The 25595-nt window shown below is 52.5% G+C and overlaps 1 protein-coding gene across 2 annotated transcripts in view; it reads left to right on the top strand.

Annotated features, from left to right (window-relative positions):
* Window positions 1–377: 377 nt before the first annotated feature.
* The window catches only part of Slc12a7 (solute carrier family 12 member 7), a 74921-nt gene continuing 49703 nt past the window's right edge, over window positions 378–25595 (top strand). The window contains exon 1 of one of the 2 annotated variants that reach the window (XM_045138929.1): window positions 378–528. In XM_045138929.1, coding sequence (XP_044994864.1) covers window positions 405–528 — 124 coding nt within the window. In that variant the 5' untranslated portion in view covers window positions 378–404. The remainder of the gene's footprint in view (window positions 529–25595) is intronic. The other variant, XM_045138930.1, reaches the window with a different exon arrangement.

The following is a 25595-nucleotide window of genomic DNA, read 5'->3' as shown; positions in this document are numbered from 1 at the left end:
GGCGGAGTCTTGTAGGTTGCAAGTCCCTTGCAGGGGCGGGGCGGGGCGGAGTCTTGTAGGTTGCAAGTCCCCTGCTGGGGCGGGACGGGGTGGAGTCTTGTAGGTTGCAAGTCCCTTGCAGGGGCGGGGCGGGGCGGAGTCTTGTAGGTTGCAAGTCCCTTGCAGGGGGCATTGTCTTTCCGGAGGGGCGTGGCCAAGATGGGCTTTGCCTAGGCGGGAAGCCGCCCCGCCCGGATCCAGGCAAACTTTTCCGCGGGCGGCCGTGGGGGCGGGCAGGTGAGGTCACGTGGTGGCCTGGGGCGGGCCAGGCGGACCCGCCCCTACGCCGGACTCCAGGCTGCTGTGGTGGTGGCGGCGGCGGCAGCAGCAGCGGCGGAGCGGGCAGCGGGACGGGACCGGGAGCCATGCCCACCAACTTCACCGTGGTGCCGGTGGAAGCCCGCGCCGACGGCACCGGGGACGACGCGGCCCAGCGCTCGGAGGCAGAGGTTTCCCCTGAGGTCACCGAGCCCGCCGGCTCCAGCCCTGGTGAGCTCGGCCGCACCTGCCCTGGGACAAAGGGTAGAGGAGGCCCGGGGCCCTCAGCGCCACCGGCTCCGCACCGAGGTCCTGCGGCCGGGGTGGTGGGATGCATGGATGGATAGATGGATACGGTCTGGCAAAAGGGGACAAGCCTGCTTGGGATAGCAACCCGGTCCCGGTGGGCACCCACGGGCGCAGTGATGGCCCCGTCCACTCCGTCCCTAAGGAACCCGCCGTCCACGTGTGTTTGTGGCCAGGCCCCTTTGGAGGCACGGGCTCCCCAGTGCTGCATGGCCAGCCCCAGGCATCCAGGCTGGGGTACAGGAAGCAATTCGGCTGTGCCAGAAACCCTGACGGGACTGGGGAGGTGTTTTGGAGCTAGTGTAGGTTGCTACCAGGTCTCTGGGTGGCCCTGGAAGCGCCCGGGGTGCTGCCCCCTGAGTGGGTGGTCTCTCTCGGTCCTCCTCCTGGCCTTCGCTGGTGGGCCCCAAATGGCGTGGCGGCGGCAGTCCGATAAGCTGGGCCAGCATCCCAGATCTGCTTCGACTGACCTTGGACCAGCCACACCTCCCATTGGGGCACAGAGGAAGGACCCAGGCTCAGCTCCGGTGGGGAGGGGGCTGCTGGCGCGCGCGCGGGAGCTCTTAGAGCGCCTCCTTGCCTCTCTTTGTTCCCCGGGATCTGGAACTTTCTGGCACTTTCACTTTCCACTTGGGTGGGATGGGCCTGGGACTCTCCATCCCTATTCCAAGATCCAACTTCTGTGCTCCTAATAATGGCAGGTCGCCTATGCCTTGGCGCCCCCCCCCCCCTTCCCGGGGACCTCAGTGCTTATAGGCCCTCTGCTCCCTGGGGTCTCTCAAGGGAAAAGGATCCAGTGCACTTCCAAAGCTGCAGCTGGTCTTGCAAGGGCCAGAACCCGTCTCATGCGGCCCCGCTGTGGGGCTGGGAGGATAGAGGTGTAGCTGTCACGCAGAAGGTCTTGCTGCGGGCTTCATCGCTTTTGTTGCCAGTTAGCAGGCGGTAAAGTCCCGCACTTCCTCTGTGCGCGCAGGCTTAGGAGCAGTAGTCGGGAAGTAACCTAGCCGAGGTCAGCTCACTTCCCTCAGTGACCCATGCCTTGGGGTGTGGGGCCGTCCATGCTACCTCTGACACACACACACGCACGCACGCACGCACGCACACACACACAGAGGGCTAGTCCTCTCTAGGTAGTGGTCATAGCTGCTGTCTGGCTGGACGCACAAAATCAGGCGAGAGGTGGAGACAGAACCCGGAAGACAGAACCCACACTTGGTCTCCAGCGGTCAGTGAAGTGTGGTGGGAAAGCCAGCATCAAAACAGCACCCCCACCCCCAAACGGAGCCCCAGTGGCCCCTCCTGGGTGTCCAGTGGCCTACAGCAGACACACTCATTTCTCGCCACACCTCGGGTGGTTCGGGTCCCAGGCAGAGATAAGGTGCTGCTTGATGACTTTCTTACCCCTTCTGCCATCAGGACCCCGAAACCTTATCTGATTCCAGGGCTGGAGGGGAATGGGGGCAGGGACCAGGGAAAGGATGGTGCCAACACCTGACGTCTTCATACTAAGTATGTCCATAATAATAATAATAAAATAAAATAAAGAAAGGAAGGCTGGAAAAGAGATGGCTTCAGTGGGTAAAGGCACTTGCTTGTAAAGCCTGATGGCCTGAGTGCCTCTCCCCAGAGCTCACAAAGCCTGGTGTACAAAGTGGCACATGCATCGAGAGTGAGTTTGTAGTCACAGAAAACCCTGCATGCCCATTCTCTCTCTCTCCTCTTCCTCTCTAATAAATATTTAAAACTTTTTGTTTATTTTTATTTATTTATTTGATAGCGACAGACACACAGAGAGAGAAAGAGACAAATATAGAGAGAGAATGGGCGCACTAGGGCCTCCAGCCGCTGCAAACGAACTCCAGACGCCTGCGCCCCCTTGTGCATCTGGCTAAGGTGGGTCCTGGGGAATTGAGCCTCGAACTGGGGTCCTTAGGCTTCACAGGCAAGCGCTTAACCGCTAAGCCATCTCTCCAGCCCAAACAAATATTTTTTCAAAAAAAGGAAATGATATCTGCTGGGTGTGGTGGCGCACGCCTTTAATCCCAGCACTCTGGAGGCAGAGGATTGCCGTGAGTTCGAGGCCACCCTGAGACTCCATAGTGAATTCCAGGTCAGCCTGGGCTGGAGTGAAACCCTATCTCAAAAAAACAAAAAAAGAAAAAATATCTTCCAAAAAAGTTTTATTTATATATTTATATATATATGTCACATATATATATATATATATGTTTGAGAGAGGGGGGCCAGATAAGAGAGAGGAATGGACGTGCCAGTGCCTGTAGCCACTGTAACCAAACTCCAGACACTTGCTTGCACCACGTTGTGCAACTGGCTCTACGTGGGTCCTGGGGAATTGAACCTGGGTCCTTTGGCTTTGCAGGCAAGCACCTTAACCACTAAGCCACGTCTGCAGCCCAAGGCCGTAGACTTGCCTTCCAGGAGAGCAAGCATCTGTCAGGATTCTGGCTGTCTGCACATGCACACGTAACAGACAGGGCAGGCGTGGGCCTTGCGCACACTTTAATTAACGCCCTTTTTATGAGCTTAGCTGAACTTGTGAAATTTGGCTGAGTTCATGTGGTACTTGCAGCGGGGATTTGCTTGTGCTGCGCCCTGAACACTCTTCATCTTTCCGGAGATGTTGTGGGAACTTGAGCCACCGTGCTGAGAGGGGGCTGTTTGCCGGATTTTGTACTGATTTCTAACAGGAGCTGTCAGGTCCTAGCCAATGAGAAGGGATCTTACAGCTGGTTTCAGTGAGAAAGTCCTTCCAGTCGGGTTATTCCTTGTGTAGTAATCACAGCCTGGGCCACCCTGTCCAGTCACAGTCAGCACACACTGTAGCTCTGTTCACCTCCAGTGCAGACCCCCATCCCCCCAGAGTCACTGGAGATAGAAGTTTCTGGACATGCTTCCTGGGTGGTGAAGTCAGCTAGGCCTAGGAAGAGCCAGGTTGTGGTGGAACTGGGGCTTCCTGAGCCACCCCATCTTGCAGAGCAAGGAGATTCTGGGTTCGGAGTGAGGGTCTAGAACCTAGCAGTGAGGTCAGCTCTGCCCAGCCTGGAGAGGGTCTCCTGGGCCTGAGAGTCCAGAGCCGGAAGGAGCCAGCGGCCTTCCTGGGCTTCCTGCAGCTCTGTCTTAAGGAGGTTCGTGGTACGAGTGTGGGAAGCTGTGCCATCCAGTACGCTGGGTCGTAACCTTGACTTGTTTCTGCCGCTGTGACCCTGGCAGACCCCGCGCTGGCACTTGAATGCCAGGAATGCTGTGGCCCTGTGTCCTAGTACATCTGACCCCGGGAGAAGCATTAATGAGTGGGCATTGATCGGGCAGGGGGAAGGACAGAGACAGATGGTGGAAAGTGGAACACCCATGCTTTGTTTTCTCAGTTTTTCAGCTCCTGTTCTCCCCTCCTGTTCTTCCCTCCTGTTCTCCCACCCCCTCCTGTTTGTTACGGGGTCACGGCCCAGGGCAGGCACCACGCCTCTGAGCCCTTGGGCAGGACCGAACATTCCACCTGAGTCTTACTTATTTTTTTTTAAATTATTTATCTATTTATTTGGGAGCGACAGACACAGAGAGAAAGACAGATAGAGGGAGAGAGAGAGAATGGGCGCGCCAGGGCCTCCAGCCTCTGCAAACGAACTCCAGACGCGTGTGCCCCCTTGTGCATCTGGCTAACGTGGGACCTGGGGAACCGAGCCTCAAACCGGGGTCCTTAGGCTTCACAGGCGAGCGCTTAACCGCTAAGCCATCTCTCCAGCCCCTGAGTCTTACTTATTGTGAGATGCCTCCACAAGTGAAGGGACCTGTGGGTGTTTGGTTGTCCGTGGGAACTGGTTTCAGCGTTGGAGTGGGAGAGGACGCGGCTTGGGGACGAGATAGCTCCTTTCAGACTTCAGAGCGAGCATCTCTCGTAAGCCTGAGGATCCTGCTGGGAGGCTGGGTCACGGTGTCACTACGGGCTCCGGGATAGATTTACTGCAGGATGGGCATTTCTCCTGGTGGCCTGGCCTCCCTCAGTCGCTGGTGGCTTGTGGCCTGCTTGCTGGTCCTCTTTTGGATCCCCCTTCCATGACTAAATGCTCATAGCAGGCACTGTGTTGGCCAACCGGGGACTTCTTGCCTCCCTCCTCATAGATGTGCTCAGCTGGCCTCAGGGGTCCCGGTTGACTCCTGGACATGAGGCTTCCAGTCTTGTCCCACCAAGCAAGGACAGGGAGTGGCAGTCCTGTTCAGGATTTCAGGGAAGGGTGTATCACGTTGACATGGGGCAGGTGAGCATTGGCCTTAGCACCATCCTGTCGGGAATCCTTGAAAATGGGGTTGAGGGTTATTTTCAGAGATGACTATATATATGTATATACACACATATATATTATACTTTTATTCATTTATTTTTTTTTTAGTAACAGCTTCTATGATTGTAAAAAATATCCCATGGTAATACCTTCCTTCCCCCCACTTTCCCCTTTGAAACTCCATTCTCCATCATATCCCCTCCCCCTCTCCATCAGTCTCTATTTTATTTTGATGGCATCATCTTTTCCTCCTCTTAGGATGGTCTTGTGTAGGTAGTGTCAGGCACTGTGAGGTCATGGATATCCAGGCCATTTTGTGTCTAGGGGGAGCACATTGAATGGAATCCTACCCTTCCTTTGGCTCTTATGTTCTTTCTGCCCCCTCTCCCACAAAGGACCCTGAGCCTTGGAAATTGTGATAGAGATATTGCAGTGCTGAGCACTCTGGTCACTTCGTTCCAGCACCATGATGCCTTCTGAGAGAGATGACAATATTTAGTGTGCAGGCGATTGGAAATGTTGGGAAATGTAGCATTCTGTGTATCAATTTCCTTCCTTCCTTCCGTCCTTCTTTCTTTATTTTTATTTATTGGAGACAGAGGGGGAGAGAGAGAGAGAATGGGAGAATGGGCACACCAGGGCCTCCAGCCATTGCAAACAAACTCAAGATGCATGTGCCGCCATGTGCATCTGGCTTATGTGGGTCCTGGAGAATCGAACCTGGGTCCTCAGGCTTCGCAGGCAAGCGCCTTAACTACCAAGCCATCTCTCCAGTCCCCCACTTTTTTCTTTTCTTTTCTTTTTTTCTTCAAACAAAGGCAAGGCTGGGATATTCCTTAGTGGTAGGGCATTTGCCTCTGGGCTCTTAAGTTTGAGCCCAGTATTGCGAGACGGTGCTGCACAAAACAGCCAGAGGAGACAAAAAAGATGACATTAAACAGGTGGCTGCCAGGGAACCCAGCCTTCTGTGGCGGCGTCCTCTCAGATGTCTCCAGATGACAGGTATGAACGCCCAGTCACCTTGCCTAGCCTGAATGCCTGTGTGTGTGCATCAGGGGAGAGGGCTCAGGTCCTTCCCCAGCAGAGGTTCACACGGTACTTGACCACGTCCTGTCCCAGGGTCAGGCTGTGTAGGAAGTGGCTGGAAGTCACCTGTCCTGCTTTAGCCTTGGAGGGGTGGTGAGGCCCCTGTGTGTTCTGTATGTGAGTCTCTCGTTTTTCATCAATGTCACGGGGGCTCCTAGGCCTAGCAATAATGTCTTTTTCTGGCATGTTCCCCGGACCTAACTCTTGTGCTGGGCAGATGCCTGAACTTCTCTAAAAGGCAGAGGAGGTTGAGAGAGTGACTTCCATAAGGAGAGGGTCCTCTGAGGTTCCTACATGTGGTCACGTCCCTTGGGGCAGGCAGGCTTGAGCTTGTTGGACAGTGGTGGTTGTGCAACTTCATTAATCTAGAAAGATCTACCAAGCTCATGCCCCCTCACAGGCCTGGGTGCAGGTTCCCCACCCTGGGCGCACTGGGAACCCAAGGTGTGTGGGGCAACATGCAGCGGGGTGTGTTCCGTGAGGCTGAGCATCGAGGGACTTTGCAGAGTGCCAGGGACAGTGTGGTTGTAGCTGGAAGTTAGTGGGAGAGTGGGCAGCGTGTGCCAAGGTCTGCCCAGGGTTGGCCATGGACTACTCAACCAGCAACGGCGGTGCCAAGCACTTGACCTCCAGAGATGCAGCCTTGCAGTCCCCCACATGTCATGGGAAAAGCCTGACCCACGGTGGTGAGTCAGGCCCTGTTGCCATGGGGCACTGACTTGGCCAAGGGGAATTCCGTGGGCAAGGCTGCCTGGAACGTACCAGGAGGAGCCTTGTGTGCATGTGTGTGGACAGATTGGGGTCTCTGGGGTGTCCCCACCCCCCCCAGAGCGGGCCCCATGTGCTCCATGGGGAGAGGAGACTTCACGCAGAGGGAGGGAGTCGGACATTGGTGACATCACCGAGGAGTTGCTGTACTGTGTGTCCTTGCCTTGTGTGGTGGTTTCATTCAGGTATCCCCCATAAACTTAGGTGTTCTGAATGCTAGGTTTCCAGCTGATGGAGATTTGAGAATTAACGCCTCCTGGAGGCAGTGGATTGTTGGGGGCGGGCTTATGGGTGTTACAGCCAGTGTCCCGTTGCCGGTGTTTGGCACACTCTCCTGTTGCTGTTGTCCACCTTATGCTGGCCAGGGCATGACGTCCACCCTCCGCTCATGCCATCGTTTTCCCTGCCGTCATGGAGCTTCCCTTTGAGTCTGTAAGCCCAAACAAACCCATTTCCCCCCACAAGCTGCTCTTGGTTGGGTGATTTCTGCCAGCAGTGCGAACCTGACTGCAACACCTTGTTAATCCACGGGTCTGTGGAGTGGTCCGCCGGCCTTGCAGCTTCTGTGGAGTTGCATAGATGGTCTGAGGGGTGTTCTGAGCGTGGGGCCCTGGCAGACACAGGAGGGCACATTTGCACATACATGCGCCCATGTGTACAGGCACGCTGGTGCTCTCTAAGCTCTGGAGGGAGCCTTTTCTTTGTGCCCTGGATGCTGGACGGCACTGGGAGTCACGTGATTGCCCCACCATAGAGAATGCTAGTGGGTAGATGGCTCATGGCTTCTAGTGTCTGTCTTGCGGTCTAGAGCGTCACTCGGGAAGAGGGGACAAGGGGCTTTGTCGAGCGCTGGACACACCTGGAGTTCTGGACACGCCTGATTTACGGCAGCCAAGTAGACATCTGAGGCCTCAGCAGGATTGCCCACTGTGTGGGCCAGTAGAGAGCTGTTCCCGTTCTTTTCTGTCTTGTAGCAAGGGGGGGGGGCAAGGAGCAGAGATATTCTTTTTTAAAATATTTTATTTTTATTATTAATTTATTTTGGGGGGGGAGGGCATTCGAGGTAGAGTCTCACTCTAGCCCAGGCTGACCTGGAATTCACTATGTAGTCTGAGGGTGGCCTCGAACTCACGGAGATCTTCCTTCCTCTGTCTCCCGAGTGCCGGGATTAAAGGCCTGCGCCACCACACCCAACCTATTATATTGTTTTTATTTGTTTGAGGGATAGGGGAGAGAGAGAAAAAGAGGCAAAGAGAGAAAGAATGGGCATGCTAGGGCCTTCAGCCTCTGCAAACAAACTCCAGTGCATCTGGCTTATGTGGATATTGGGGAATTGAACCTGGGTCCTTAGGTTTCACCAGCAAGCGCCTTAACCGCTGAACCATCTAGCTCAAGAGTAAAGATACACTTGTTAGGACCTCTCCTATTGGATGTAGGGCCAACTTCTTACACAGACCACTAAACCTGGCCAGGAGATGTTCTGGTGGGTCCTGGCTCCTGTGTTTGGGGGAGAATGACACTGGGCCACTGTCCTCAGGTGCTAACAGACAAGCTCCCCCTCTTGTTAGCTGTACAGATGGGTGCAGTGTGAGGTCAGACTTCTCCCTCTAGCAGTGAGGGGCACAAGTCCAGTTGGCTAGACTGTCTATAGCTCCTGTTTTCCTACAGTCAGTACGCCCTGCCTCTGCAGGCTTAGGGCAAAGTTTGATGTTCACCATTAAGCATTAACCACGGCTCCAGCAGTGAGGCGGTTCTGGCCGAGCGGCCCTGTGGAGCTCTCTGTCACTTGAGGTGACAGCTGTGTGGGGCGGGGGAAGGGGGTGCAGCCGGGGAGAGAGAGTCCTGCAAGCCCTCAACCGGGAAGACCCCTTACCTAGGAGTGAGGGAGCCAGGCACCCAGTGAAGTTTGGGAGTGGATGGCTCTTGAGTAGACAGATGGTCTGTGGGGTGCCATGGTACTAGGTCTAGGTACCCGCCAGGGACTGGCTCAGGAGCAGGTCACCACGAGTTAATACCTCTCTTCACGCAAAGGACGGAAACTGCCCCGAGAAGTAGGCGCTGGGCTGTTCCTAAGCCTTCCTTTTGCCCATTAATGGGTTCACTGATCATGCCTCTTGGCCGTGTATGCTCTATCCGTGTGTAGGTTCGTGGTGGCCAGCCCCATAGACCCCTGGTGAACAGGCAGATGTGGGGGGGGGGGTCCCTGGATCTGGGGGTGCTGAGTAAGCAAGTCAAGAGTCCCCTCTGATGGAGGAGTCTACAGGCCTACATTCTCACCAACCAAGGAAGTGTCTCTGGTTCTGGCATTCTTAAATATTTTATTTTATTTTATTTTTAATAATTTTTAAAATTATTTATTTATTTATTTGAGAGCAACAGACACAGAGAGAAAGACAGATAGAGGGAGAGAGAGAGAATGGGCGCGCCAGGGCTTCCAGCCTCTGCAAACGAACTCCAGACGCATGCTCCCCCTTGTGCATCTGGCTAACGTGGGACTTGGGGAACCAAGCCTCGAACCGGGGTCCTTAGGCTTCACAGGCAAGCGCTTAACCACTAAGCCATCTCTCCAGCCCAAATATTTTATTTTTATTTATTTATTATTTGAGAGAGAGAGAGAAAGAGAGAGACAGACAGGCAGGCAGAGAGAGGGAGAATGGGTACACCATTGCAAACGAATTCCAGACACATGTGCCACCTTGTGCATCTGGCTTACGTGGGTCCTGGGGGATCAAACCAAGGTCCTTTGGCTTTGCAGGCAAGCGCCTTAACTGCTAAGCCATCCCTCCAGCCCGGTTCTGGCGTCCTCAAGTCTGGGATGTCTGCGAGGAGAAGGTGAGGCTGGAGCTGTCAGCCAGTCCCCCGTGTGCCTGGGCAATTTCCTCCTCTTTGGGTGGTTTTGTTTTAAAGAAGCCCTTGGCTGAAGGTGTATTAGGATAGGAGCTGGCCAGTGTCATTTCTTGTGTTGTTCTGTTCTTAGTCAGTATCCTACAAGCGCCTTGTTATGTGACTCAGCCCTGTGGGAAAGGGTTTCGGGAGGAGAGAGAGCATTAGTGTCAAGTCTGTTTTCAGTTAGGCTCACTTTTACTTCCCTGTGGGTTTAAGCTGCTCGGAGCTCTCTCTCATTGCTGCGGCCCAAGACCAAGGCTCAGTCGTGGGTGCCCCGTGCCTATATCCATGTCTGTCCCGGACCTACCCCCCATGTCCTGGGACCGTCTTCATGTGGAGGATACTGGGGGGCTTGGAAGCTCCTGTTTCTGGGCCCGAGCTCTTCTGAGCTAGCTCCTCTCTCGTAGGATGTCTGTCCATCTCCAAGTGACCTGTTTCTGGTTCTAGCAAGTGACCCTGGAGCGTCTTTCTGTGCCTCAGTTTCCCTCATCAGGAGCTGGCCTGTTTCAAAAGTGGCCGTGACTTCTCATCTCTTGGCACTGGTCCCTCTGTGGGCCTCTGGCGCCGGCTGGCTGCCAGGCCTGGCTCTCAGGGAGGCTCAGAGAGTGTCTGATGGTCGCCGGGGAGGGCTGAGCGCTCTGGAAGTCTGTGGCAGGTGGCTCCCAAGTTTCCCCTTTAATGCAGGGTCCTGACCACAGCCCAGACCAGGCAGTAACTGGAGCCCCGGCGGCTGGGATGTTGATACCGGCGCAGGCCCCGCCCTCCCCCATGCCAGCCGGCCGCCTTGTCCTCTGCGCCTGGTACCTGTGTGTTCAGGAACCAATGCACCACCCCTTCCTTCGGCCCCTTCTAAGCTGTGGTGCCACTCTGGTCTCTGGGACACAGGGGCTGGCCCCGGGGCGCTGACACCAGCTGTGTGACATGAGGTGTTGGGGAATGAGGTCACTGCAGGCCACCTGCACAGGGATCACATCCGATAGACAGAAAGTGCCAGGCGCACACGTTGCTCACGCAATTGGCAGAGCTGCTGACCCATAGACATCCAGTGTAGCGGGGGCCTTGTATCAGCATTGGCAGTCTTGTGCTTTTCCTCCCTTGGGTGCGTGTGAGGGCACATGTATTTATTATTATTTTATTATTAACGATTTCCATGATTATAAATAATATCCCATGGTAATGCCCTCCCCTTTGAAACTCCATTCTCCATCACATCCCCTCTTCCTCTCAATCAGTCTCTCTTTTATTTTGATGTCATGATCTTTTCCTCCTATTATGATGGTCCCGTGTAGGTAGTGTCAGGCACTGTGGGGTCATGGATATCCAGGCCATTTTGTGTCTGAGGAGAGCACGTTGTAAGGAGTCCTACCCTTCCTTTGGCTCTTACATTCTTTCTGCCACCTCTTCTGCATTAGACCCTGAGCCTTGGAAGGTGTGATAGAGATATTATAGTACTGAGCACTCCGGTCACTTCTTTCCAGCACCATGATACCTTCTCAGTCATCCCAAGGTCGCTGCTATCTGAAAAGAGAAGATTCTCTACCAAAAGTGAGAGTAGCATTAATATAAGAGTATGAACATTAAGAGAAGTGCTTACTGGGCAGTTTGATGAGCATAGTATATACATTTAGCCAGACAGTAGCAGATGTTACACTCCTAGGGTTCATGACTACCTCTGTTTTAAGTTTTCAGTATCAGGGATGTATTCCCTCTCATGGAGCAGGCCTCCAGTCCAATTAGAGGGCAGTTGGTTTCCACCATGACAGACATGTCCCAATTGCACCTGTTGGCTCATTTGGCCTGGCTGGCCAATTATAAGGCTTGCAGTGTCCACTGTTGAGTATCTTTACTGGTGATTTCTCTTTCTCCCACTGAATTGCATGCAGAATGTCTTCTTCCAGCTTTCTGTCAGCTGGTCTACATGGAGGAGGTTATCAGCTCAGTTCCAACAGGATTTCTCAGTGACCTTGCAGCCCAAGTATGTGTAATCTTCAGCAGTAGGGTCTTACCATCAATTCCTGGTGGGAAACCAAGGGCCTCGGCAATGGCCTGTAATGTTTTTGGGGCATCAGGGACCTCCCTGGCCAACAACTCACTGCACATTTGTGTGTGCATGGGTAAGTGTGGGTGCACACACGTGTGTAAATGTATTGTGTGGGCAAACTCATATGAATGTGCGTGTGACTGTCATGGGGTGTGTTATGACTGGATGAACACATCCTCATATGTGTGCGTGCATATGAGTGATGGAGGCTTTCCTGGGATTCGGGCTGGTTTGAGCATCACACTTGAATGTCTTCTGGGGGCTGGGGAAGTGGCTTCGTGGTTAAGGCGCTTGCCTTCAAAGCCTTAAGGACCCAGGTTCGATTCCCTAGTACCCACGTAAGCCAGATGCACAAGGTGGTACATGCATCTGGAGTTTGTTTGCAGAGGCTAGAGCCCCTGGCATGCCCATTCTCTCTGTCTCTCAAATAAATAGATAATATAAAGTAGCTTTTTAAAAACTTTTTAAAATATTTATTTATCAGAGAAAGAAGGAGAGAAGGGGGGGAGAAAATGGGTATGCCAGGGCTTCCAGCCACTGTAAATAAACTCCAGCCCCCTTGTGCATCTGGCTGACATGGGTCCTGGGGAATCAAACCTGGGTCCTTTGGCTTTGCAGGCAAATGCCTTAACTGCTAAGCCATCCCTCCAGCCCCCTCCCCCTTTTTTTAAAGTCTGCTGGAGAAGGTGCCTGCCCAGACTGCCTGCTGAGGAACCATCACGTGGCCTCGTGGGATGCGTCTCAGTCCTAACCACACTACTAGGTTAGGCAGTGGCACAGCCTTGCCGCTTCTGGAAGACCCTCTGAGTCCCCCGGATCTTTTCAATGTTTCCCAAGAGAATCTTGGCTCCTCTGAACTGTGGGCCCGGTATTGCTGGGTTGGGCAAGCAGGAGTGTTTTATCTGTGCAGGTGGAAGGAACCCTGCTTCTCCTGGGGCTCCCCCTTAGCCTTGCTCCTGTGCCTGGCTTGTTTCTGCCGGAAACCTGGATTTGTTCCCGTGGAACCTTCTGGAGGGGGTGTGGGGCTGGGGAAGGTACTCTGGGAGACTCAGATGTCACTGTGTGCGTATGTGCTGGCCTCGGGGCAAATGAGCCTCCATCTCTGATCGGAGTCCTGCCTGCCGTCAAGGCCCGTGCAGCACCAGTCTTGAAGTAGGAAGGCTTTGTGGGTAGAAAGCAGAGCTGGGCCAATCCGCTAAGTGTGGAGGTTGGCACAGTGTGGTGAGCCGGAGTGATGGAAGGGCCTGAGAGTGTCGGTCAGGACCACGGGCTGGCTGGGAACAAGTGAAGCCTCTCTGTGCAGGACAGGCAGGCTCTCTTAGACTCGCCCCTCGCTCTCTTGGAGACCCAAGACTGAAAGGCAGAGGCTGCAAGAATGCAGCGTGGAAAAATGCCACCAGAAGCAAGCGTCCCTCCTGGGCTGGAGCTGTGGGTGGTTCTCGTTTCTCAATATTTCCTCTGTTCCCCTCTCCCCACCCAGAATGTGGTTCTGTTTCAGCCACGGGAAGTGAAAAAGTGCTCAGTGCCAGGGCCTGGCAGCGTGTGGCTTCCTCCTCAGCCTTGCCCTGTGGTCTGTCACACTGGCTTTAGTTTGCCAGATTGCTGATTTTTAGGGTGCACCAAGCTTCAGGACCCAGAGAGCAAGGGTCAAGGGCCAAGCGTCGTTTGTTGACCTTCGGGGGCCCCCCGGAACCTGCAGATGCTTCATTGCAGTGCTTAACTGATTCATAGCCTAGCACCCGAGAGGGCTTTGTGGCCACACTTGTTTTTTGGTCTCAGGGTGGCCTCGAACTCATGGCAATCCTCCTACCTCTGCCTCCCGAGTGCTGGGAATAAAGGCATGCACCGCCATGCCCGGCTGTGGCCACACTTCTGAATCTGACCAGTTTGTGGATTACTCTGAGGAGCTAAAGTGGTACCTTGTGGTCACCAGATGCCACTCCGTTCTGCTGTGGGTGCCTGGTGGGTATCCCTGTCAGGTAAGCTGTTTGTCCCCACTTGGCCTCTGCTTTTTAGTTTTTCAAGGTAGGATCTCGCCCTAGCCCAGGCTGACCTGCCTGGAATTCATCGTGACGTCTCAGGTTGGCCTCTCCTACCTCTGCCTCCCAAGTGCTGGGATTAAGGGCATGTGCCATCACGCCCTCCTACCTCTCTTTGACCCTCTGGCTTCACTGACCCATGTCCTATCTCCAGTGTTGTTGAGCTGGGCCGTCCACACTTTATGGCAGGAAATGGAGGAGTGGCCGGCATTACTGGCCCACTTGCCCCACTGACTGAGGAATGTGGCTCTTGGGTTTCAGAGGTTGCTCTCTGCCCCTCCCTTGAACCACCAAGGGGATTGGTGGTTACATCCAAGTGCCAAGGTCAGGAAGAGGGACGGGAGAGGGACAGCACGCTGGCCACAGTCAGTGGAGAAGGTTGTTCCTGGGACAGTGTTGAAACCTGGCCACCCAAGATTAGAGATCTGGGGCCCTTGAGGTTGGGCCTCACTTCTCTCTGCTGAGATACCACCCCACAGGGGGCACTTTCCATACTTGACAGCTGGGGTGTGGGCATCCGACTTCCTGTCCCAAAGCAGAGTCTTGGGGTGTGGGTCCACAGCTAGTCTGGGCTTGGCCTGGCTTGGCTAGGCCTGTGAACCTTGACTGGTGAACCAACACCTACCACCTCAGAGGCCATTCCCTTGCCTCTGGACAATCCATCTCTCCGGGGACACAGCCAGAGCCTCTGTAAGGGACAGGGTCCTTATAGCCTGCCGCCTCTCTTTTCTAGGGACCCAGCTCTCGAGCGAGATGACCTGCTGATGTGAATGGGCTGCATTTGCACACCCCTGTGAAGCTAGACTCGAGGGGTGCCTCTGAGGATGGGGTCTTAACAGGAAGGTGTGAAGGGAAGTTTCTGGGTGGTGCCCAGATAGGTAGGGGCCGGGTGTGCGTTGACACTCAGCAGATCTGTGCTTCTGTGGGTGGGTTTCATTCAAACCGATGCAACCCAGTGGCTGTACTGGGTAGCGTGTACAAATAAATGTCTCTGGGAGATGTGCTGCGTGCTTTGAAATGTACCAGGCCTCAGCCAGACGTGTGAGGCCAGGGCACCAGTGGTCAATGGGTAGGTGTGTGCGGCCATCCCTTAAGCTGATCCCCACGGTAACATGACAAGGCGGAACAACCAGGGCAGGGCTGTTTCCAAACCAAAGCATACTTCTCACCTTCCTGGCAGAAGACAGCGTTGGCCCCAGGCCTTGGTGAAGCATTTGGCCCACATGCAAGAGAATTCTGTGCACCCAAGGCCCACCAGCCGGACACTGTGGGTTACTGTGGGAGACCCTGGTATATAGCACTCCCCCCCTGCCCAGTGGTAGAACATCATCGTCTGAGGACACAGGACAGAGTCCGTGGGATTTCTGGGACCTGCCCAGCAGGGAGAGGAGCTCTTTCATGCCATAGACCAGCCACCCAGAGGCTCCGACCAGCCAGGTCAGCAAGAGGGTGTCTTAGCAGATGGTCCCGTGAACCCCGGGGGCTCCAGGCTGGCAGGTCATTATTGGGTTGGCTGAGGGAGAGGGGTGTCTCCCCTGGTAACAGAGGCAAGAGGGATGGACGTGGTGCTTGCAGAGGCAGCCGTACCCTTGAAGCAGAGCTGCGAGACTGTGTTGGATCTTGTCACTAGTAGGAAGCCATGGGGGTACCTTGCTGGCTGTGCCAACGCCGCCGCCACCACCACTGCCACCCATGGTGTGTGGGGACTTGCTATTCACTGCTGTCTAGTTCTGTGGTTTCCCTGGGCCCTGTAATGTCCCTTTTCTTAAAAAAATTTTTAAATTTTTATTAACATTTTCCATGATTATAAAAACAATCCCATGGAAATTCCCTCCCTCCCCACCTCCACACTTTCCCCTTTGATCCCTTTTTAAATTAAATTTTTATTTTTATTGACAACTTCCATGATTGTAAACAATATAGCCCATGGTAATACCCTCCCTTCCCCCACTTTCACCTCTGAAACTCCATTCTCCTTCATGTACCCTCCCCCTCTCAATCAGTCTCTCTTTTATTTTGATGTCATCATCTTTTCCTCCTATTATGAGGGTCTTGTGTAGATAGTATCGGACACTGTGAGGTGATGGATATCCAGGCCATTTTGTGTCTGGAGTAGCACATTGTAAGGAGTCCTACCCTTCCTTTGGCTCTTACATTCTTTCCGCCACCTCTTCCGCAATGGACCCTGAGCCTTGGAAGGTGTGATAGAGATGTTTCAGTGCTGAGCACTCCTCTGTCACTTCTTCTCAGCACCATGGTGCCTTCTGAGTCATCCCAAGGTCACTGCCATCTGAAAAGAGAAAGCTCTCTAATGAAAAAATGAGAGTAGCATTAATATATGGGTATGAACATTAAGAGAAGTGCTTACTGGGCAGTTTGGTGAGGATAGTATGTGCATTTAGCCAGACAGCAGCAGATGTTACACCCCTAGGGCTCATGACTACCCCTGTTGTAGGTTTTCGGTATCAGGGATGTATTCCCTCCTATGGAGTGGGCCGCCGGTCCAATTAGAAAGTGATTGGTTTCCCCCATAACAGACATACCACTATTGTACTCATTGGCTCATTTGGCCTGGCTGGCCAAATCTAAGGCTTGCAGTGTCCACTATTGAGTATCTTCACTGGTGATTTCTCTTTCTCCCATTGAACTGCATGCAGCATGGTTTTTTCCAGCTTTCTGTCAGCTGGTCTGCATGGAGGAGGTTTTCAGCTCAGCTCCAGCAGGATTTCTCAGTGACCTTGCAGCCCAAGTATGTGGAGTCTTCAGCAATAGGGTCTTACCATCTATTCCTGGTGGGAAACCAAGGGCCTCGGCAATGGCCTGTAATGTTTTGGGGCATCAGGGACCTCCCTGGCTAACAACTCACTGGCAGGTATTCCATTCTTGGCACTGAAAATTTTCTAGTAACAATCTATAGTTCCTGAGTGTTCCATTGTCCCAAAAAGTAGGATTCCATATGATTTATTTATATCCCCTTAGATTTTGATTAGCCCTCCCTCCACCTTTCCTTTCTTTATTCAATCTCTTCTCCTGACCTCACTTGGGCCTTTTCACCCCCATCAATCTGTTCTACTTACATATATATTTTCTGCGGCAGGCTCCCTCAGGATTTCTCAGGATCCACGGCAGACCTCAACTGTGACTGTATCTCAGACTTACTGGTGACCTTGAGCGTGCTGGGGGCAGGGCACTTCCTCTCTGCTGCATTCTGTGTGCCTGGGCTCAGAGTCTGGGGTCTGAGCTGGGGGTGGGGGAGTGTGACAGCATGACCATGTTGCCCCCCCTTCCTGTTGTGTTCACAAGCAGGGCTTGTGGAGAGGAGGAATGTGTCTCTGCCTCACGTGTGCCAGTTTAGACTTGATGGGTGAAAGTTCTTCTTTTAAAAATCTTACTTGTCACGATTTTTCAGTGACAGGAGCAGCCAGCAAGAGACAAGTTGCGGGCTGGAGAGATGGCTTAGCGGTTAAGTGCTTGCCTGTGAAGCCTAAGGACCCCGGTTCGAGGCTCGGTTCCCCAGGTCCCACGTTAGCCAGATGCACAAGGGGGCGCACGCGTCTGGAGTTCTTTTGCAGAGGCTGGAAGCCCTGGCGCGCCCATTCTCTCTCTCTCCCTCTATCTGTCTTTCTCTCTGTGTCTGTCGCTCTCAAATAAAAAATTTAAAAAAAAAAAAAAGAGACAAGTCACTTGTGAGGCAGAAGAGAGCTTTGACTCTAAGGGACTGAGACTTGCCTGCACCTTTGTCCAGCCCCGAAACCTTAACAGAGCCGGGGGCACCTTGCACCTGGGTCGTCCTGTTGCTTCTTTTTGTGCTCAAAGGCAGTGTGTGTCCTTCTGACTTTCTAAATTGGATGCATCTCAGATTTGGAGGGTTCTGGGCTCAGCTTGCACTGTGACTTCCGGTGACTTCCAAGTCAGCCTTTTTGGGTTGTTGATGTGAAATGGACAGTGTTTTGTTTCTCTTTAATATTTAATTTATTTATTTATTTGAGAGAGAGACAGAGAAAGAGGCAAAGAGAAAGAATGGGTGCTCCAGGGCCTCCAGCCACCGTAAAGGAACTCCAGACATATGCGCCCCCTTGTGCATCTGGCTTATGTGGGTGCTGGGGAATCAAGGTCCTTAGGCTTTGCAGGCAAATGCCTTAGCTGCTAAGTTATTTCCCTAGCCCTTGGACAGAGTTTTTTTTTTTCTTCTCAATTTTTATTAACATCTTCCATGATTATAAAAAATATCCCATGGTAATACCCTCCCTCTCCCCCACTTTTCCCTTTGAAATTACATTCTCCATCATATCCCTTCCCCATCTCAATCAGTCTCTCTTTTATTTTGATGTCATCATCTTTTCCTCCTCTTATGATGGTCTTTTGTAGGTAGTGTCAGGCACTGTGAGGTCATGGATATCCAGGCCATTTTGTCTGGAGGAGCACGTTGTAATGAGTCCTACCCTTCCTTTGGCTCTTACATTCTTTCTGCCACCTCTTCCACATTAGACCCTGAGCCTTGGAAGGTGTGATCGAGTTATTACTCAGTGCTCCAGTCACTTCTTTCCAGCACCATGATACCTTCTGAGTCGTCCCAAGATCACTGCCATCTGAAAAGAGAAGATTCTCTACCAAAAGTGAGAGTAGCATTAATATAAGGGTATAAATATTAAGAGAAGTTGCCCGGGCATGGTGGCACACACCTTTAATCCAAGCACTCAGGGGGCGGAGGTAGGAGAATTGCCGTGAGTTCGAAGCCACCCTGAGACTCCATAGTGAATTCCAGGTCAGCCTGGGCTAGAGTGAGACCCTACCTTGAAAAACAAAAACAAAAAAAAAGCTTTTTTTTTTTTAAATGTAATTCTGTGAAAGGCAAGCGGGACATTTCCAGTCCTTCAGGGTGGAGGCATGTCAGAAATGAGTTTATCTTCTAGGGATATCTAGGTGTAGTAAAGGGGCTGCTTCATTGGGGGAAGGGTTACTGTCGTGGTTTCTCCTGTGACCTGCTCGTACTGTGACTGAGCGTCTGAGCCGTGGGTATACACTGGCTTGTCCGGGATAGATCAGTGCCAGCTGCAGAGGGTTGTCTGTCTGGCTACCGCCTGGTGACCAGGGTGCCCGCGTTCCCTCTGAGCTGGTGGCGAGGGCCGTGCCTGAGTGCTCACACAGGACACCTGACCTGGATCACTCAGCTGTCCCTCCTCTTGCCGTCCCTCGGCTGCTCCCTTGGCAGCTGCACAACCAGGCTGATCTCTGCCCAGGATCCATGTCATCATGAACGTGCAGGCTGACGGGGACGGAGATGCCACCACAGGTGAGCCGCTTGGCCCTGGAGCCCAGCAGGTCCCAGTCAGAGCACAGCCCTCCACCCTTCGGTGTGACCCAGGGTCTGGTGAGGGGCTTTTCCCCGGGTGAGGGTTCACCCCGGTCAGCATTGGCCCTCAGCCTGCATGTATGCAGAGGGCTTGGACAGGCTGGAAGCAGACCTGGTGGTTCCATTGTGTGCGTGTGCACGTGTGTGTGTGTGTGTGTGTGTGTGTGTGTGTGTGTGTGTGTATTTAAATCAGTTTCCTTTATGCAGGCTTGAGTGAATTTAGATTTAAAAGTAATCAGCAGAGATCTTAAAATTAAGACCCATCTAAGCCTGGTGTGGTGGCGAATGCTTTAATCCCAGCACTCGGGAGGCAGAGGTAGGAGGATGGCCGTGAGTTCGAAGCCACCCTGAGACTACATAGTGAATTCTGGGTCAGCCTGGGCTAGAGTGAGATCCTACCTCAAAAAACAAAAACAGCAACAAAAAAGAAGACTCCAGATGATGAAGCAAACAGCATGGGTGTGCTGGTGAGTCCTTGAGGTGGGAGAGCATGATTGCTTTTTTTCTTTTTTATTGTTTGTTTTAGTGAGGTAGGGTCCCATTCTAGCCCAGCCTGACCTGGTACTCAGTCTGTTGCCCCTGGCTGGCCTTGAACTCTTGGTGGTCCTTCACCTCAGTCCCTCAGTGGTGGAACTAAAGTTATGGGCCACCACATGCTGCAGAAGCGTGTGATATTTCTCTCTTAGTGTGTGTGTGTGTTTTTCTTTCTTTTTTTTTAATTTTTAATTTATTTATTTGAGAACGTCAGACACAGAGAGAAAGACAGATAGAGGGAGAGAGAGAGAATGGGCGTGCCAGGGCTTCCAGCCTCTGCAAACGAACTCCAGAGGCGTGCGCCCCCTTGTGCATCCGGCTAACGTGGGACCTGGGGAACCGAGCCTCGAACCGGGGTCCTTAGGCTTCACAGGCAAGCGCTTAACCGCTAAGCCATCTCCCCAGCCCTGTTTGTTTTTTTTATATAGGTAGGGTTTCACTCTAGTCCATGCTGACCTGGAATTCATTGTGTAGTCTTAGGGTGGCCTCGAACTCACGGTGATTCTCCTACCTCTGCCTCCAGAGTGCTGAGATTAAAGGTGTGCACCATCACACCTGGCTTTCTTTCTCTCTCTCTCTTTTTGTTATTAACAACTTCCTTGATTGTAAACAATATCCCATGGTACTGCCCTCCCTCTGTTGTGTCTCTTGACTCTGGTGGAATTAGGCAGGAATGTCCCTTGGACATCCTCTCAATGGTTACGGGAGGGTTGTGATATAGATGTTTTCTGTCTGCTTGGCTCACATCTAACTCTAGCTTAGAGTTAGTCTTACCAGTGTCTGCTGAGCTGGAGTGTTTTGGCAGGTGCACCTGAGCTTCCATGGTGACTGACGGCTTCTCTCACAGGTAGACGTGGGTGGGTGGGTGGGGGTCTAGAGAGATGGTTGAGTGACTAAGAGGGTTGCCTACAAAGCCAAAGTATCCCAGTTAGATTCCCCAGGACCCACGTTAGCCAGATGCACAAAGGGGCGCGCATGTCTGGATTTGGCGCGCCCGTTCTTTCTCCCTCTCTCAAATAAATAAAAAAATATACATATATCTATATTTTTAAAAAGGTAGATGGGAAGTGTCATAAAGGATTGGTGCTGACAGCTGTGGCTTGACCCTCTTCTCAGGACAAGAGAGAATGTCCGTGGTCATTGTGTGAATCAGTGTGCTCAGTGCCACCCCCAGGCTGGAGGGATTTACAGGAGTTCTGGAATGTGTCCTCTGGTCCCTTTACTTATATGTGGGTGTGTTTCCATGTTCGGCACCCATGTTACTTTGATAAGAAACAAATGAAAATTCAGAGATGCCAAAGTGGTGTAGCTCAGACCAGCAAGACAGGTGACTGACCTTAGTTAACATCATTATCTTTTTTTTTCCCCCCCCAGGTTTCTCTGCCTTGGCCCTCTTGTAGAGTAAATAAATGCCCAGAGAGTCACTTGAGCAGCCTTCTTGTGGGGGTCTCCTTCACATCGCTTCAGGAGCTTAGTTCCTCTTAGGTCCTCTTGTCCAGACTGTGTGTCAGAAAGGTGGGGACAGTGTCCGAAGCCACCCTGTCTGTGAACACAGGACTCCTGTCTCACTGCTGCCCTGGAGTGTTCTCTCGTGTTCTGAGAATGCTTGTGTCCTTTGACGGGTGAATGTAGCTCTGCGCTCCTGTCCCTTTGCGAACGCCCGAGAAAACGGGGTTCCCCATGAAAGACCAGTTAGGACTACTTCCGACGTTAGGTCAGGACAAAAGGAGTTTCAGCAGGAGGGTGAAGGGATTCATCCACATTCCTCAAGAGTTTGTCCAGCCATTATCCCTCCCCTGCCTAACAGGGCTCCAGGTCTAGATTTACTGCCCCCCCCCCAATCTCTCTTTGGGTCAGTTCTGGTCTCACCCTGCGGCTCATGTAAAGAACAGATATTTTCTGCCCCAACAAAGAAATTCCTTCCCTTCCTCACCTTCCCCCAACTGAAGAGCCTATAAAGGCCACTATCTGTGACCCCAAGCTGACTGCTCTGCTCTTGAGGGTCCGTCCTGGCAGCTCATGTCCTTCCCTGAATAAAAACCTCCATCTGTGCCTCGGAGTGGTCTCCGTGGTCCCTGGTCGCTCCTGAGCCTTACAGCTGCGTCCAGCTGCCCTTAGTGAAAAGGCCGGGCAGGAAGCGCCTGACCCCAGGCTGGCAGTTGCGGGCTGTGCCTGCCCTTCTGTGTCCTTCCCCGTCCATCCCTGGTCCCTGGAGACTGGGAACTTGAGCTGAACAGCGGAGAGACTTTGTCCAAGGTCGTGAGCGTGGAGCTGGCTCCCTCAAAAAGCGAATCTGAAACCCTGCCTCCGAACCCTCGCGGGCGGTCTGGTTCCGTGTCCCCCTCCCCCTGGTCCCCTGTATCCTGGGAGCAGAACCAGTGACGCCAGGGTGTGGCCTCACTTGTCTCCTAGACCGAGCCCGAGACTTTTACTCCACAGATCCCTGTGGCGAGTGCTGATCCCTGTGTAACTAACCGATCACGTGCCCAGAAGGACACCAGGCTCACAGTTGGCCAGACATTTTCAGAAACTCTTATCTGAATTTATTTGTATTTGCTCTTTTCTTTCTTACATTCTTTTTTTTTTTTTTTTTTTTCTTGAGGTAGGATTTCTCTCTAGTCTAGGCTGACCTGGAATTCACTATGTAGTCTCAAGGCGACCTCGAACCCACAGTGATCCTCCTACTTCTGTCTCCCAAGTGTTGGGATTAAAGGCATGTGCAACCATTTTTAAATATTTTTAAAATTTTTGTTTGTTTGTTTATTTGAGAGCTACACAGAGAGAGAAAGAGGCAAATAGAGAGAGAATGGGCACACCAGGCCTTCAAGCCACTGCAAACAAACTCCAGATGCGTGCATCCCCTTGTGCATCTGGCTAATGTGGGTCCTGGGGAATCGAGCCTCGAACCAGGGTCCTTAGGCTTCACAGGTAAGCGCTTAACCACTAAGCCATCTCTCCAGCCCACCTCCAGGCCTTTGGAACTGATGTGTGGAGGAATGTGGGAGGGTTTGAAACCATGGCTTGATGTAGAGTCTTACTGTAACCCAGGCTGACCTGGGACTCACTCTGTAATCTCAAACTGGCCTCAAATTCACAGTGATCTTCTACCTCTGCCTCCTGAGTGCTGGGATTAAAGGCATGCGCCACCATGCCCAGCTTGATTTTTTGTTTGTTTGTTTTTGTTTTTTGAGGTAGGGTCTCATTCTCTAGCCCAGGCTGACCTGGAATTCACTGTGTAGTCTCAGGCTGGCCTCGAACTCATGGTGATCCTCCTACCTCTGCCTCCTGAGTGCTGGGATTAAAGGCATGCGCCACCACGCCCGGCTCCTCTTCCTCCTTCTTCCACCTCCATCTTTCTGTCTCTCTCACACACAGTTCTTCCTAAACTGTTTGAGGATGTGCAGCAGATGAGAGGCTCCTTTATTAGGGTACATTCCCCCCCAAAGCTAGTACATTTTTTTGTGTCAAAACCTCAGTAGCAGTTACCCAGGTCAGGGATCAACTTTAACACTGCTGATCTTACTCCGGCTTTGTCATAGCTTTAGACCTAGTCATGTCATCTCTAGAAAGCCTGCTCTCTTACCTCATTCTAGAACTTTCCTTGTCCTACCTCTGCCTTCTTTTTTTATTTATTTAAAATATGTTTTATCTTTATTTATTTGAGAGAGAGAAAAAGAATGAGGCAGGTAGACAAAGAGAGAGAGAGAGAAAAAATGGGCATGCCAGGGCCTCCAGCCACTGCAAGTGAACTCCAGACACAGGTGTCACCTTATGCATCTGGCTTATGTGGGTCCTGGGGAATTGAACCTGGGTCCTTTGGGTTTGCAAGCAAGCGCCTCAGCCGCTAAGCCATCTTTGCAGCCTCCCTGCCTCTGCCTTGTATACAATATGAACAGTGGTGTTGGTGACTGCTGGTCCCTTGTCTGCCCTGTGCACTAATGCACAGGGCAGACCTCTGAGGTGGAACAGAGCTGTGTAGGGATTACAGATCTTTCCAGAAAGAAGGTAGGGCCCAGCAGGGTGTGCACAGCTCTGCAAGGCTGTCCTTTGTCCTTGTAGCCCTGTGTGTGTGGGGTTAGAAGGAGGCTTAGGGCTGGAAGGTGTCAGAGGAGAAGCGAGGGCAGATGAGACTGAATGCGTCTTTGGTGGGGAAACCCCACAGATTCATGGGATCAGGACTATCTGATGTCTGTTTGCCTGCAGTTGGTAACGGCAGTGACACCTTGATGACCTGGCTGGGTCATCCCATGTACATCTTCTGCCTCAATCCATCTTCTTTCTTTCTTTTTTAAAATATATTTTAGGGCTGGAGAGATGGCGTAGCGGTTAAGCGCTTGCCTGTGAAGCCTAAGGACCCCGGTTTGAGGCTCGGTTCCCCAGGTCCCACGTTAGCCAGATGCACAAGGGGGCGCACGCGTCTGGAGTTCGTTTGCAGAGGCTGGAAGCCCTGGAGCACCCATTCTCTCTCTCTCTCCCTCTATCTGTCTTTCTCTCTGTGTCTGTCGCTCTCAAATAAATAAATAAATAAATAATTTTTAAAAATATATTTTATTTATTTATTTGAGAGAGGAAAACAGGTAGAGAGAGAGAATGAGCATGCCCCAGGGCCTCCAGCCACTGCAAACGAACTCCAGATGCATGTGGCCCCGTGTGCATCAGGCTTAACGTGGGTCCAGGAGACTCGAACTGGGATCCTTTGGCTTTGTAGGCAGGCACCTTAACCTCTCCGCCATCTCTTCATTCCCCCTCAACCTATTTTCATAGCCGCTGAGGTCTCCGCGGTGGCTTCGGGTTCTGACACCTTGCTGCAGTGAGCCGTCGCGTCTCTGTGTGCCCTGCGTGGATCTGGGATGTCCGTGGGTGCCTCTCGCTCTGCTCACTTCCTGTTCAGGAGGTCTCAGAGGTGTGTGCAGGACGCCCTCCAGCTGCTGTTTCTTGCCCGTGGATATGTTGCTGTCACTGCCCTCCGGCTCGCCATCCATCTCTCTGCCCAGCTCTAAAGTTGGCATTTCTCCTGGGATGATCGGAGTAGGCTGACTAGAGATAGCAAGGCCCTAAGCTTGCTACTAGACAGAGCTAGGGCCTTACACATGCATGTATATATGCATATATGTATGGGCACCCCACTTAGATCTTTCCACTCTCAGGAGTCTGCCCCCTCCCTTCTTAAACCCTTTTCTCCCCTCCCTCCCTATTCCCTCTCTTATTCCCCCTCCCTCCCTCCCTTCCCCTTTCTCCCTACCCCCTCTCCCTCTCTCCCTTCCCCTCTCTGATTTTGGTTGGGTGCTTGTCCCTGTGAGAAGGTAACTACAACAGAAAATTGGTACCAGGAGTGGAGCCATTGCTGCTGGAAGCCGGACAGTGTGGCTTTTTGGCCTTTGGAACTGATGTGTGGAGGAATGTGGGAGGATTTGAAACCGTGACCTGAGAGGCGCTGGAAGTGCTATGTGCGAAGTTTGATGGACCAGTCCAGTCAGAGTGGAAAGACCTGAATGCAGAAAGAACTCTGGACTGTGAAGCTTGGCCTATAAGGGGTAGAGAGAGCTTTGTCTAGACTGGGCCAGAAGCAGTTTGTATGAGAGGCTTACTGAGTTCTGCCTGTGTCCATGAGACCTTTAGCAGGGTTGAGTTTAGAAGAAAAATGGACTGGTGTGAGCAGATCGAGATGACACAGAAAGAAATGAAGTCTTGGGTTGAAACTGCTGCCTTGCCTGTTCAGTTGCCATTGTTTGAGAGATTGGACCGTTCTGCATTGGGACGGCAGAAAGAATGTGGACACTTTTGAAAGTAGGGGCCTGGATGCAAAGGATGTCTTGCTCTTTAAAGTCAGCCTCGTTCTCCCCTGGATTAACAAATTTGGTAGGCTTCCTGATACTATGGGAGTATAACAAATGCAGGCAGGAAAGAGAGGGTCGTTGGATTAGCAGTGCATTTGTTTTATGGAGATGGCCACTGGGTGATGTGAGGCAGGGTTGTTGGGAGTCCCT

The sequence above is a fragment of the Jaculus jaculus genome, chromosome 20 (assembly GCF_020740685.1).
Source record: "Jaculus jaculus isolate mJacJac1 chromosome 20, mJacJac1.mat.Y.cur, whole genome shotgun sequence".
NCBI classification, from domain to species: domain Eukaryota; kingdom Metazoa; phylum Chordata; class Mammalia; order Rodentia; family Dipodidae; genus Jaculus; species Jaculus jaculus.
This window is presented reverse-complemented; position numbering and strand designations above follow the sequence as displayed.